The sequence below is a fragment of the Perca fluviatilis genome, chromosome 22 (assembly GCF_010015445.1).
Source record: "Perca fluviatilis chromosome 22, GENO_Pfluv_1.0, whole genome shotgun sequence".
Classification (NCBI taxonomy): domain Eukaryota; kingdom Metazoa; phylum Chordata; class Actinopteri; order Perciformes; family Percidae; genus Perca; species Perca fluviatilis.
The window spans coordinates 31027303-31042819 of NC_053133.1; the positions used below are offsets into that span (position 1 = coordinate 31027303).

A 15517-nucleotide genomic window follows, 5' to 3' on the forward strand; every position below is an offset into this window, starting at 1 on the left:
TTGTTTTTTTCCGATGCGGGTGCTAAAACGATACTTTTAAAACGTACTGGTGCCTAAACGGTGCCTGAACCAATACTTTTAAAATATTTTAAAAAAATGTGTAGATATTTAAAAAAAGAAGCACAGAAGCGGACGAAGATGGATGGATGGATGGATGGTAATAACTTTTTTCGCTAGGCTAACGTTGCCTGCTGCCAGGTGTGGTGTTATCTAGCTAACACTAGGCTAATGTTACCTGCTGCCAGGTGTGGTGTTATCTAGCTAACGCTAGGCTAACGTTACCTGCTGCCAGGTGTGGTGTTATCTAGCTAACGCTAGGCTAACGTTACCTGCTGCCAGGTGTGGTGTTATCTAGCTAACGCTAGGCTAACGTTACCTGCTGCCAGGTGTGGTGTTATCTAGCTAGCGGACTTAAGAACAGTTACCTGCTGCCAGGTGTGGTGTAACATCTACGCTAGGCTAACGTTACCTGCTGCCAGGTATGTGGTGTTAACTAGCTAACGCTAGGCTAACGTTACCTGCTGCCAGGTGTGGTGTTAACTAGCTAACGCCAGGCTAACGTTACCTGCTGCCAGGTGTGGTGTTAACTAGCTAGCGGCTAATGCGTTACCTGCTGCCAGGTGTGGTGTTAACTAGCTAGCAGCGCAGGCTAACGTTACCTGCTGCCAGGTGTGGTGTTAACTAGCTAACGCTAGGCTAACGTTACCTGCTGCCAGGTGTGGTGTTAACTAGCTAACGCTAGGCTAACGTTACATGCTGCCAGATGTGGTGTTAACTAGCTAACGCTAGGCTAACGTTACCTGCTGCCAGATGTGGTGTTAACTAGCGTCACATGCAGCGATGCTTCTGTTGCCTCTAACGTCCGTTTCGGAGCATCAGAGAGCAGCGCTGGCATTTCAGGAGCACCGAATTGAGGCACCGAAAGCTGCGTTACTATTCGGTCTGATAGATACCGGTTGTTGAGGCATCGGTGCCGTATTAGCACCGGGTCTCGGTACCCAACCCTAATGATGATCCACAATGACAAAATCTCTCTACTCATTTTAGGGAAAATGTCATTGATTAGGACATAGTAATGTTGAGATACACATTTAAACACAGAGACACACACACACAGACACACACACACACACAGACACAGACACACACACACACAAACACACACACAGACACACACACACACACACACGACCACACACACACAGACAAAGACACACACACACACACACACACACACACAGACAGACAGACGCACGCACAAGCACACACACACAGACAAAGAGACACACACACACACACACATACACACACACAACACACACACAACACACAACACACACATACCGCACACGACACAACATTACACACACACACAGACACACACACATACACACACACACACAGACACACATAGACACGCACACATACACACACAGACACACACACACACACACACACACACACACACAGACACACACACACACACACAAACCCACGAAAAGAGACACACACACACACACACAGAGACACACACACACACAGGACCACCCACACACACAGACACACACAAGCACACACAGACAAAGACACACACACACACACACACACATACACACATACACACACAGACACACATACACACACACACAGAGACACACACACACACATACATACACACAGACACACACAGACACACACACACACACACACACAAACACACAAAGAAAAGAGATACACACACACACACACACACACACTTACAAAGAGACACACACACAGACGCACACACACACACAGACACACACACGGACACACAGACACACACACACACACATACACACACTGACACACACACACACACAAACGACAAAGACACACACACACACACACATACACACACACGACAGACACACACACACACACACAAGCGCACACACAGACATAGAGACACACACACACACATACACACACACACACATACACACACACAAACACACACACACACACAGCCACACACACACACAGACACAGAGACACACACACACAGACACACACAAGCACACACAGACAAAGACACACACACACACACACATACACACACACACAGACAGACACACACATACACAAACACACACAAGCACAAACACACACAAAGAGACACACATACACACACAGACACAGACAAAGAGACACACACAAAGAGACACACACACACACACACACACACACACACACACACACACACACACACACACACACACACACACACACACACACACACACACACACACACAGACACAGACAAAGAGACACACAAAGAGACACACACACACACACACACACACACACACACACACACACACACACACACACACACACACACACACACACACACACACACACACACACACACACACACAGAGACACACCCAGTGAGAGAGACAGTTTAAACCTGGACCCATTCTTCTATGTTATATCAGGGCTGTCAGTTAAAGGCTAGCTTGCGAGCGGTGTAGCTAGTAGCTCGTGGTGGTGGTTATCTTCAGAGAGAGTATCTGTGCATTACACACCCCCACTGGAGCTGAAAGAACTCTGGCCCCGGTCCAGGACCCTGGTCAGAAAGCTCTGGCCCCCGGTCCAGGACGCTGGTCAGAAGCTTGTCAGGACCCTGGTCAGAAAGTAGGGGAAGCTGGTTGATGCTTTGGCTGCTCTGACGGCAGCATTCTTCCATCATGTTCAACACACGATTGAAGAAACAGCTCAAGCAGCCACCGCACGGCCAGTACACTGACACTAGAAACCTTTTATAAATTACATATAGAATGACAGAATTTGTATTGGTTGTTGGTCACAGCGTTGTGTCTTGTGAGTTAGCTGCTCGTTAGCCGCTGAACCGGCAGCGAATGCAGGCAGAGCGAGCAGCCGCCAGCTGTTGATCCGTGCAGGACTTCACCGTGAGGACTGGTTAGAGACCAGGTGACTTCACCGTGAGGACTTTAGAACCAGGTGCTTCACCGTGAGGACTGGTTAGAGACCAGGTGACTTCACCGTGAGGACTGGTTAGAGACCAGGTGACTTCACCGTGAGGACTGGTTAGAGACCAGGTGACTTCACCGTGAGGACTGGTTAGAGACCAGGTGACTTCACCGTGAGGACTGGTTAGAGACCAGGTGACCGGCAGGTAACGTTAACTGGTCCCTATACGCAAACAACCTCATATCATCAATGATAGGGAAACCAGCAACGTGTTTCTGTGTGTCTGTGTGCGTGTGTGTGTGTCTCTGTGCGTGTGTGTGTGTATGTGTCTGTGTATTTGTGTGTGTGTCCTGCGTGTGTTTCTCTGTGTGTTTGTGTGTGTGTGTGTCTCTGTGCGTGTGTGTGTGTTTCTGTGCGTGTGTGTGTTTCTGTGTGTCTGTCTGTCTGTGTGTCTGTGTGTGTGTGTGTGTGTGTGTGTGTGTGTGTCTCTGTGCGTGTGTGTGTGTGTCTTTGTGCGTGTGTGTTTCTCTGTGTCTGTCTCTCTGTCTGTGTGTCTGTGTGTGTATCTGTGTGTCTGTGTGTGTCTATGTGTATTTCTGTGTCTGTGTGTGTGTGGGTGTGTTTCTGTGTGTGTGTGTTTCTGTATGTGTGTGTGTGTGTATGTTTCTGTGTGTGCGTGTGTGTGTGTGTGTGTGTATCTAATCCAATCCACTTTATTTCTATAGCACATTTTACAAACACAAAGTTTCCAAAGTGCTGCACAGAAGACTCAGAACATACAAACAATTCATAACTAGAACTGCAAGCAGTTATGACGGGGCCCAAGCCTCCGATGCCATTCGCCTCCGATGCCATTCGCCTCTGATGCCATTCGCCTCCGATGCCATTCGCCTCTGATGCCATTCGCCTCCGATGCCATTCGCCTCCGATGCCATTCGCCTCTGATGCCATTCGCCTCTGATGCCAGTCGTCCGGCATGCCCCGGGAGCCAGCCAGTCGCCCCGATGACCGCGAGCTGCGTATCACGGGACCGGAAGCATTACGTAAGGGGGCAAACGTTGGTGAATGTCGAGAGGTTTGATGCACGAGGTCTGCGGTACTCTGCCGTTGCAAATGTAGTGGTTAACAGTTCATCTCCACGCATGTACAGAGTACTTTTAACAATTCTCTACTATAAACAAACTTCTCAACCCCCCTGACCACAGGGGACAGCAGAGAGAAATGAGAGAGTGACTTAGAGGGTGGAGGTACCGGCAGATGTGGTGTTTGAAAGAGCAGGGGAGGTGGTCAGTTGTTGTAAATGGTGTCATAGGCGCCGATTGATGTTTTCCTCCGAGGGTGCTCACAGGCGCACGTCGTTTAAAAAAAATTAAGTAGTCAAAAGTTGTTTGCATTTCAAAACCTTAGGAAATGGACATCGGCCGACACGAACACACGCGCCTATTAACTCGATAATAAAGCCGTAAAGTAGGCTTTCAACTCAGGACAGCGCCACTTCTCACAAATACAGATAGGATTGGAGATGAGAAGTTTAACTGACACTTAACCGCGATCACCTTCGTGGGAAATTAAGAATCAATGCCACCGACATAATCAATCACACTATGACAGACTCTCCACTTAGCACCAACTGCAATGTTTAGTTGCACAGTATCAGCGCATATGAATGGTGTTGATTTTGGATTGAAAAAGTGGGAGAAAAGAGTTACACTTGTCCACTGTGAAGGTTGTAGAAACTTTGTCAGGTGGGTTAAGAAGTTTGTTTATTGTAGAACACCAGGGGAGCACGCAAATGCGAAAACCAAAACGTAACGGTAGGAGGTAAACATCAGTAAATATTGAGAAGTGTGAGCTGCAAGGTCTTTGATACATTACCATTGCAAATATTCCATTAACATTGATTAACAGTGCAAAATACTTTTATGTTGATTATAGCGCCCCCTAATGGCCGATCACAAATTTCGTGTTGATTGCTTTTACTGTGGCAGAGATATTGCAATTGCAAATTTCCCATTGAAATGCATTGAGAAAATTGGCGGGAAAACAAATAAACGTTGCTTATAGCGCCCCCTAAAGGCCGATCTTCGCCAAATTTGGTACAGAGTATCGGCGTCAGATGTTGAACAAGGACCTCAAGTTATTTGCTGATAACATTTAATTTGGCCGAGATATGATATGATATGTGTGTGGTAGCTAGCTAGGACAATTTGTTTTGTCGTCAAATGCGCATACTTTAACGTAGCAAAATTCCTTCAATAACTTTTTGTCAGGTCCATCTGGAGATGCTACCTACCAGGTTTCGTGCAGATCGGTCGCAAAAGTTCGAAAAAGTTGGTTTTGCACATTGCGCGATATTGCGAAAAAACGTTTGCGCGGAAATGGGCGTGGCCTATATCAGGTAATTCAGCTTGATTCACGGAACACGTGGATGTAAAGATTTCTAATGTGCGATGTGTAATGTGGGAGTTAAAGCCAAAAAACATTACAGCGCCACCTAGTGGTCCACATGTAATTTTTGGTAGGTGTGGTCCATGGCCCATTGTCCATCTACCCTGTAAATTTAAAGTTGTTCACATTAGTGTAAGTGGTGAATCTAGATTTGGGTCACATTGGGTCCCATAGGCCACGCCCACTTTGACCCTCGGTACTCCATTCTAGGAATGGCCCTCATGATTGCCCCCAGATGGTACGCATCAAATTTCGTATAAATCGGATGAGCCGTTTATGAGATATAAACTTTTTGTAGTTGTAGCACCCCCTAGTGACCAATTTTTGTAAAACGCATGGGTTACCTCCAGAGGGTCATGGCAAAGAATAATCAAAAGTTTGGGGTTGATAGCATTTATTTTGGCTGAGATATGGCAATGTTGGTGTTTTCATAGTTAGCTACACAAATTATTTTGTGCGTTATATAGACAATTTTTATCGTACAAAAATTCTTTTTATAACTTTTTGTCAGGTAAGTCTGGAGATGCTAGGTTCCAAGTTTCGTGCAGATCGGTCGCACGGTCTAGGAGGAGTTCGAAAAAGTAGGTTTTTGATAAATCACAATTTTTCACGCATAAAAGTCTAGGCGGAAATGGGCGTGGCCTATACCACGTGATTCAGTTGGATCCAGGGAACGCGTACATGTATTTTCTTTGACTGTCGGAAGTACGGTGTGGGAGTTATAGGGCCAAACGCGTTTTTTTCTGCTATAGCGCCACCTAGTAATGGAAATGCGTCCATTTTTGCGTCTGAGGTCCTTGCGGGGTTTTGGACCAGTCCTGAAAATGGCAACCCGCCACCATGTACGGTTTAGGCTGCAGTCGGAGTTTTAGGCGGAGAAAAATAATAAAAATAAGTAAGAAGAATAATCCTTAGAAAAACAATAGGGTTCCACGCTCCATTGGAGCTGTGAACCGCGATGCCTTGCATTACGCGGTTCCCATGCCCCCTCGGGCTTGGACCCCTAAAAAATATATAGAAAATATAGAAAGAATAAACACCACAGTGGACCACATAACTCACACAGAATTAAAAGCCAAAGAATCAAAGTGCGTCTTTAGACGTGCCTTAAAACAGTCAACTGTAGGGGCAATTTGGACATGGAGGGGCAGGGCATTCCAGAGTTTAGGTCCAACCACAGAAAAGGCCCTGTCCCCCCGAGTCTTAAGACTTGACTTGGGGACCACAAGCTGGAGCTGGCCCTCTGACCTAAGTTACCCGCACTGGCGTATAAATTTGGATGAGGTCCGAAATATATGTTGGGGCCAGTCCATTCACAGCTTTAAAAACAAACAATAAAATCTTAAAATCAATCCTAAAACCAACAGGGAGCCAATGCAATGTGCCAAGAATCGGAGTTATATGCGCACGCTTTTTGGTTCCTGTTAAGTTTGAGTTTTGGACTAACTGTAAGCGTGAGAGTGCGTTTTGATTTATACCAATATAAAGTGCATTACAATAGTCCAAACGAGAAGAAATAAAAGCATGTATAGCTTGTTCAAAACTGCTAAAAGACAAAAACGGTTTAACTTTGGCTAAAAGGCGAAGATGATAGAAACTAGATTTCACTATTGCATTTATTTGTTTATTAAATTTAAAATCACTGTCTATTTTTACCCCAAGGTTAGTTATCACAGGATGCACAGAGACATTTAGGGGGCCCAAATCTATCATGGGATCAGTGGGGCCAAACTGCATAATCTCAGTTTTACTCTCATTTAGTTTAAAATTTTTTTGGGCCAACCACTCTTTGACGTCATTTAAACAGTCAAGTAGGGGTGTCAGGGGGCTGCCCTCATGTTTTCTGATTGGCATATAAATTTGACAGTCATCAGCATAAAGATGATATGAGATGCCATGCTTTTTAAAAACTGTTCCTAGTGGGAGAAGGTACAATGCAAACAGTATAGGACCAAGAATTGATCCCTGGGGGACCCCACAGTTCAAAGGCGCAGTTGATGAAGTAGAGTCCCCCATTTTAAGAAAAAAGCATCTCCCTGAAAGATATGACACAAACCACTTAACGGCAGTCCCCCTGACTCCCACACAGTTTTCCAAACGAGATAAAAGAATTTTGTGGTCAACTGTGTCGAAAGCTGCAGTGAGGTCTAAAAGCACTAAAATGGCTGAATCACCAGAATCTGTCATTAAACATAGGTCATTAAAAACCTTTTTGTGTGTATGTGTTTCTGTGATTTTGTGTGTGTGTGTGTGTTTCTGTGTGTTTGTATGTGTATGTGTGTATGTTTCTGTGTGTGTATGTCTTTGTGCGTGTGTGTGTTTCTCTTTGCGTGTGTGGGTCTCTGTGCGTGTGTGTGTGTTTCTGTGTCTGTCTGTGTCTGTCTGTCTGTGTGTGTCTGTGTGTGTGTGTGTGTGTGTCTCTGTGCGTCTCTCTGTGTCGTATCTGTGTGTGTGTGTGTGTGTGTGTCTGTGTGTGTGTGTGTGTGTGTGTGTATGTCTTTGGGTGTGTTTCTGTGTGTGTTTGTGTGTGAGTGTATGTTTCTGTGTGTGTGTGTGCGTGTGTGTGTTTTTGTGTGTATGTTTCTGTGTGTGTGTGTGTGTGTGTGTGTGTGCATGTGTGTGTGTCTTTGAGCAGATGTGTTCAGAAGACTCCTCTGTACCTGAAACATTAGGATGTTAGTGAAGAGAAGCTACACTTCATTCACAAGACAATGAAACATGTTGATTTATAATAAACTTTAATAAGATCATCCTGTGTAACCTGTCAGAATTATAGTATTGCATTTAGTAAACACGTCTAATTCATGTCAATGCAGCAGAGTAATGTTGAGCTACAGATTTAAAACCGTAATATAACTGAATAACACTAAATAATTCACTCTAAAGTCTTTATTGAAGTAGCAGCATGTTGTCATAAATATTAATTCGAGCTCTTTTTCACTTTTTATTTATTCCTGATCCTGTTGTGTTCAGGTGTTTCTGTTTTATAAACATTCTTCAGCTCTGAAAAGATTATTAAACATTGAATGATTTCAAGCAGGAACATTGTCTTCTAAAGTTACTTCATTTATTCTTTATTCAGATTGTCTGAATGCGATTTGTCAGAGATCAGCTGTGCTGCTCTGGCCTCAGCTCTGAAGACCAACCCCTCCCATCTGAGAGAGCTGGAGCTGGGTCACAACAAGCTGGAGGATTCAGGAGTGAAGCTGCTGTGTGGTTTTCTGGAAAGTCCAAACTGTAGACTGGAGACTCTGGGGTATGTTCACTGACTCTCTGTAACTATTATAGATCTAATATATTTAACAATTGAATTTTAATTCATGTTCAAACTAACTTACATCCATAAAGTTATGAATGTTCTTTTTGTTCATATTTTAGTTTATTGTAGTAGATTTAGTCTGCAGTCACAAGAGACTTTAGTCTGGCTATCACCATCAGTCTTAAAGTCTAAAGAGACTTGTGTTTGTTAAAGTGTATTAATGTTTATAATTGTTGGTAAATGGTCACATATGGTTTTAAATTGATAATGTTTACTAGCTGAAGTAGAAATATGTATTTGTTTCTTTTAATTTCAGTGTTTTCACAACTGATCAATAATATTGATTTTTTCAGAACACACAGCTGTTTAGAGGATGAATATAGTATTGATCCTTTATTTGCTGACATGATGATGATTAGGGTTGGGTACTGTTTTGTTTTTTTCCGATGCGGGTGCTAAAACGATACTTTTAAAACGTACTGGTGCCTAAACGGTGCCTGAACCAATACGTATAAAATATTTAAAAAAACTGTGTAGATATTTAAAAAAAGAAGCACAGTCAGTGACATTAAAGAACAGCTTGTTTATTGCTTAAGAACATATGATCAAAATGAAATAATTTATTAATAATCTAATAACCTTTTTCACCAGTAAATTGCTGGTAAACGCCAAAAACAACCACTGGATGGAAAAGGGGTATTTTACAATAACTTTGAATGCACCACGAGGCTGGCGAGTTTCAAGTGAATGCACCGTCTGTGTTGTTTTTCCAACAGCGGCAGCTGCAGACTGTTACGTCACGGTGTTGGAATCCTCTCCAGGGAAATACAGACCAACCTTACACCGCTTAGCTGTCAGCATTTTAACCGGGTTTAATCCAGCTGCTAGCTAATGCTAGGCTAACGTTACCTGCTGCCAGGTGTGGTGTTAACTAGCTAACGCTAGGCTAACGTTACCTGCTGCCAGGTGTGGTGTTAACTAGCTAACGCTAGGCTAATGTTACCTGCTGCCAGGTGTGGTGTTAACTAGCTAACGCTAGGCTAATGTTACCTGCTGCCAGGTCTGTCGTTAACTAGCTAACGCTAGGCTAACGTTAACTGCTGCCAGGTGTGGTTTTAACTAGCTAACGCTAGGCTAACGTTACCTGCTGCCAGGTGTGGTGTTAACTAGCTAACGCTAGGCTAACGTTACCTGCTGCCAGGTGTGGTGTTAACTAGCTAACGCTAGGCTAACGTTACCTGCTGCCAGGTGTGGTGTTAACTAGCTAACGCTAGGCTAACGTTACCTGCTGCCAGGTGTGGTGTTAACTTATGTGTGTGTGCCATGTCTGTTTGTGTGTGTGTGACTCTCTGTGTGTGTGTGTGTGTGTGTGTGTGTGTCTCTGTGTGTTTCTGTGTGTCTGTCTGTGTGTCTGTGTGTCTTTGTGCGTGTGTGTTTCTCTGTGTATGTGTGTGTGTGTTTGTGTCTGTGTGTGTGTGTCTATGTGTGTGTGTGTGTCTGTGCGTGTGTGTGTGTGTGTATGTTTCTGTCTGTGTGTATGTGTGTGTGTGTGTGTCTTTGTGTGTGTGTGTTTCTCTGTGTGTTTGTGTGTGTGTCTCTGTGCGTGTGTGTGTGTGTGTGTGTTTCTGTGTGTGTCTGTCTGTCTGTGTGTCTGTCTGTCTGTGTGTGTGTGTATCTTTGTGTCTGTGTGTGTCTATGTGTATTTCTGTGTCTGTGTGTGTGTGTTTCTGTGTGTGTGTGTGTGTGTGTGTGTGTGTGTGTGTGTGTGTGTATCTAATCCAATCCACTTTATTTCTAAAGCACATTTTACAAACACAAAGTTTCCAAAGTGCTGCACAGAAGACTCAGAACATACAAACAATTCATAAAAAATATATAGAAAATATAGAAAGAATAAACACCACAGTGGACCACATAACTCACACAGAATTAAAAGCCAAAGAATCAAAGTGCGTCTTTAGACGTGCCTTAAAACAGTCAACTGTAGGGGCAATTTGGACATGGAGTGGCAGGGCATTCCAGAGTTTAGGTCCAACCACAGAAAAGGCCCTGTCCCCCCGAGTCTTAAGTCTTGACTTGGGGACCACAAGCTGGAGCTGGCCATCTGACCTAAGTGTCCGCACTGGCGTATAAATTTGGATGAGGTCCGAAATATATGTTGGGGCCAGTCCATTCACAGCTTTAAAAACAAACAATAAAATCTTAAAATCAATCCTAAAACCAACAGGGAGCCAATGCAATGTGGCAAGAATCGGAGTTATATGCGCACGCTTTTTGGTTCCTGGTTTAAAAAAAAAAAGAAAAAAGGCGTTTTGTTTTATACCAATATAAAGTGCATTACAATAGTCCAAACGAGAAGAAATAAAAGCATGTATAGCTTGTTCAAAACTGCTAAAAGACAAAAACGGTTTAACTTTGGCTAAAAGGCGAAGATGATAGAAACTAGATTTCACTATTGCATTTATTTGTTTATTAAATTTAAAATCACTGTCTATTTTTACCCCAAGGTTAGTTATCACAGGATGCACAGAGACATTTAGGGGGCCCAAATCTATCATGGGATCAGTGGGGCCAAACTGCATAATCTCAGTTTTACTCTCATTTAGTTTAAAAAATTTTTGGGCCAACCACTCTTTGACGTCATTTAAACAGTCAAGTAGGGGTGTCAGGGGGCTGCCCTCATGTTTTCTGATTGGCATATAAATTTGACAGTCATCAGCATAAAGATGATATGAGATGCCATGCTTTTTAAAAACTGTTCCTAGTGGGAGAAGGTACAATGCAAACAGTATAGGACCAAGAATTGATCCCTGGGGGACCCCACAGTTCAAAGGCGCAGTTGATGAAGTAGAGTCCCCCATTTTAACAAAAAAACTTCTCCCTGAAAGATATGACACAAACCACTTTAGGGCAGTCCCCCTGACTCCCACACAGTTTTCCAAACGAGATAAAAGAATTTTGTGGTCAACTGTGTCGAAAGCTGCAGTGAGGTCTAAAAGCACTAAAATGGCTGAATCACCAGAATCTGTCATTAAACATAGGTCATTAAAAACCTTTTTGTGTGTATGTGTTTCTGTGATTTTGTGTGTGTGTGTGTGTCTCTGTGCGTGTGTGTGTGTGTTTCTGTGTGTTTGTATGTGTATGTGTGTATGTTTCTGTGTGCGTATGTCTTTGTGCGTGTGTGTGTTTCTCTTTGCGTGTGTGGGTCTCTGTGCGTGTGTGTGTGTTTCTGTGTCTGTCTGTGTCTGTCTGTCTGTGTGTGTCTGTGTGTGTGTGTGTGTGTCTCTGTGCGTCTCTCTGTGTGTGCGTATCTGTGTGTGTGTGTGTCTCTGTGTGTGTGTGTGTGTGTATGTCTTTGGGTGTCTGTGTGTGTTTCTGTCTGTTTGTGTGTGTGTGTGTGTCTCTGAGTGTGTGTTTCTGTGTGTGTGTTTGTGTGTGAGTGTATGTTTCTGTGTGTGTGTGTGTGTGCGTGTGTGTGTGTTTTTGTGTGTATGTTTCTGTGTGTGTGTGTGTGCGTGTGTGTGTGTTTTTGTGTGTATGTTTCTGTGTGTGTGTGTGTGTGTGTGTGTGTGTGTGTGTGCGTGTGTGTGTGTCTTTGAGCAGATGTGTTCAGAAGACTCCTCTGTACCTGAAACATTAGGATGTTAGTGAAGATAAGCTACACTTCATTCACAAGACAATGAAACATGTTGATTTATAATAAACTTTAATAAGATCATCCTGTGTAACCTGTCAGAATTATAGTATTGCATTTAGTAAACACATCTAATTCATGTCAATGCAGCAGAGTAATGTTGAGCTACAGATTTAAAACCGTAATATAACTGAATAACACTAAATAATTCACTCTAAAGTCTTTATTGAAGTAGCAGCATGTTGTCATAAATATTAATTCGAGCTCTTTTTCACTTTTTATTTATTCCTGATCCTGTTGTGTTCAGGTGTTTCTGTTTTATAAACATTCTTCAGCTCTGAAAAGATTATTAAACATTGAATGATTTCAAGCAGGAACATTGTCTTCTAAAGTTACTTCATTTATTCTTTATTCAGATTGAGGTGGTGCAGTTTGTCAGAGATCAGCTGTGCTGCTCTGGCCTCAGCTCTGAAGTCCAACCCCTCCCATCTGAGAGAGCTGGACCTGGGTGGCAACAACAACCTGGAGGATTCAGGAGTGAAGCTGCTGTGTGGTTTTCTGGAGAGTCCAAACTGTAGACTGGAGACTCTGGGGTATGTTCACTGACTCTCTGTAACTATTATAGATCTAATATATTTAACAATTGAATTTTAATTCATGTTCAAACTAACTTACATCCATAAAGTTATGAATGTTCTTTTTGTTCATATTTTAGTTTATTGTAGTAGATTTAGTCTGCAGTCACAAGAGACTTTAGTCTGGCTATCACCATCAGTCTTAAAGTCTAAAGAGACTTGTGTTTGTTAAAGTAAATTAATGTTTATAATTGTTGGTAAATGGTCACATATGGTTTTAAATTGATAATGTTTACTAGCTGAAGTAGAAATATGTATTTGTTTCTTTTAATTTCAGTGTTTTCACAACTGATCAATAATATAGATTTTTTCAGAACACACAGCTGTTTAGAGGATGAATATAGTATTGATCCTTTATTTGCTGACATGATGATGATTAGGGTTGGGTACTGTTTTGTTTTTTTCCGATGCGGGTGCTAAAACGATAATTTTAAAACGTACTGGTGCCTAAACGGTGCCTGAACCAATACGTATAAAATATTTAAAAAAAATGTGTAGATATTTAAAAAAAGAAGCACAGTCAGTGACATTAAAGAACAGCTTGTTTATTGCTTAAGAACATATGATCAAAATGAAATGATTTATTAATAATGTAATAACTTTTTTCACCAGTAAATTGCTGGTAAATGCCAAAAACAACCACTGGATGGAAAAGGGGTATTTTACAATAACTTTGAATGCACCACGAGGCTGGCGAGTTTCAAGTGAATGCACCGTCTGTGTTGTTTTTCCAACAGCGGCAGCTGCAGACTGTTACGTCACGGTGTTGGAATCCTCTCCAGGGAAATACAGACAAACCTTACACCGCTTAGCTGTCAGCATTTTAACCGGGTTTAATCCAGCTGCTAGCTAACGCTAGGCTAATGTTACCTGCTGCCAGGTGTGGTGTTAACTAGCTAATGCTAGGCTAACGTTACCTGCTGCCAGGTGTGGTGTTAACTAGCTAGCGCTAGGCTAACGTTACCTGCTGCCAGGTCTGTCGTTAACTAGCTAACGCTAGGCTAACGTTAACTGCTGCCAGGTGTGGTGTTAACTAGCTAACGCTAGGCTAACGTTACCTGCTGCCAGGTGTGGTGTTAACTAGCTAATGCTAGACTAACGTTACCTGCTGCCAGGTGTGGTGTTAACTAGCTAATGCTAGGCTAACGTTACCTGCTGCCAGGTGTGGTGTTAACTAGCTAACGCTAGGCTAACGTTACCTGCTGCCAGGTGTGGTGTTAACTAGCTAATGCTAGGCTAACGTTACCTGCTGCCAGGTGTGGTGTTAACTTAGGGTGACCAGATTTCCCAGAACTAAAACCGGGACACTTTGCGCGTGACCGTAGTGTGTTTGTGAACGCACACGCTTTTTAACGTGAACATGTGCCAGCCCAGGTCAGACACAGACAGTAACTTCATTATTTTGATCCTAGGCTCCTCGTCTAATAATAACAGTGTTTTTTCCTGTGAAATTAACAAAATTGCAGTAAAAGCCTTTTTCAGTTTAGTGTGAGATTTTTTCTAAAAAAGATTTTTTGAAGTGTTATTTATTCCAATAACAGCAAAGTAATTAAAATGATTTATTGAAATTGATTTCTGAATCAATGTATGCTGCAAATATCTTTATTTAAAGAGAAACAGATTACAATCCAAATATAAAACATAATGGAATATATTTCATTAAGGCTGTCAGGCATTTTGTAATGCTTTCAACTATTTATTCTCCTTTGGATGGACTTTTCTAATTATATCTGAGTCAGCACACATGTAGCCTATAGGCATCATTTACTCTTACCTCCTTTTTTGCGTCTTTTGTTGGGGAAGTAACCTCCTTAATGTGCAGATCTGGAGTTGGTCCCCGGGCTCTGTCATTGGCTGCCCACTGCTCCCTTGAGGGATGGGTTAAATGCAGAGAATGAATTTCGCTACATGTACGTGTATGTGGCAAATAAAGTACCTGTACCTTTACCTTTACCATATGACAATTATTCACCTCAATGATAAATTCATTCATTTTAATTTATTAATAAACCCCTGGACTGTAATATTTCAGATGTGTTTGAGCAAGATTTACTGCTCTTGTCCAAAACTTTGTGCACATTCAAAATACATTATCTGTGTTCTCTGTGATTTGGAGGAGTCGTGATATTTTGAGAAAAATAAAGTGATAATAGGCTATTACAAGAATGAAGGCACAAGTTATATTTCAGAAAATAATCTATACCTGCACCATAGTCTGCTGTGCATTACGTGATTGCTCTGCTGATACGGTAGATCTCAGACCTTCTGACAGACACAGAGCCCCGTTTGGGTCTCTGGTGTCTGAATGAGACAAATAGTTTATCTAGGGAAGTGGCTGTACGCTGCTCTACGTTGGAGGTAGAAACCCGAAACTACAGAAATACACGGAGCACAAACGCAACACATCTGCCGCAGCATGGTCACAGCTGAGCGCGTCCATAAACCTGAAGCTGCGCTGCATTTTACAGAGAGTGGACACTAAGAGACCCACAGGTCTGCTTCAGAGCTCCGTGTGTCTGAGTCTGAACCGTAGACTGGAAACGTCACGTCACGGGAACTTCAAAC

General features: G+C 42.7%; 1 protein-coding gene across 1 annotated transcript in view; it reads left to right on the forward strand.

The window, feature by feature from the left end:
- LOC120552637 (NACHT, LRR and PYD domains-containing protein 14-like) overlaps positions 1–15517 on the forward strand; it is a 303082-nt gene that overhangs the window by 265584 nt on the left and 21981 nt on the right. Inside the window, 2 exon segments of the mRNA XM_039790817.1 lie at positions 8507–8680; positions 12734–12910. Coding sequence (XP_039646751.1) covers positions 8507–8680; positions 12734–12910 — 351 coding nt within the window.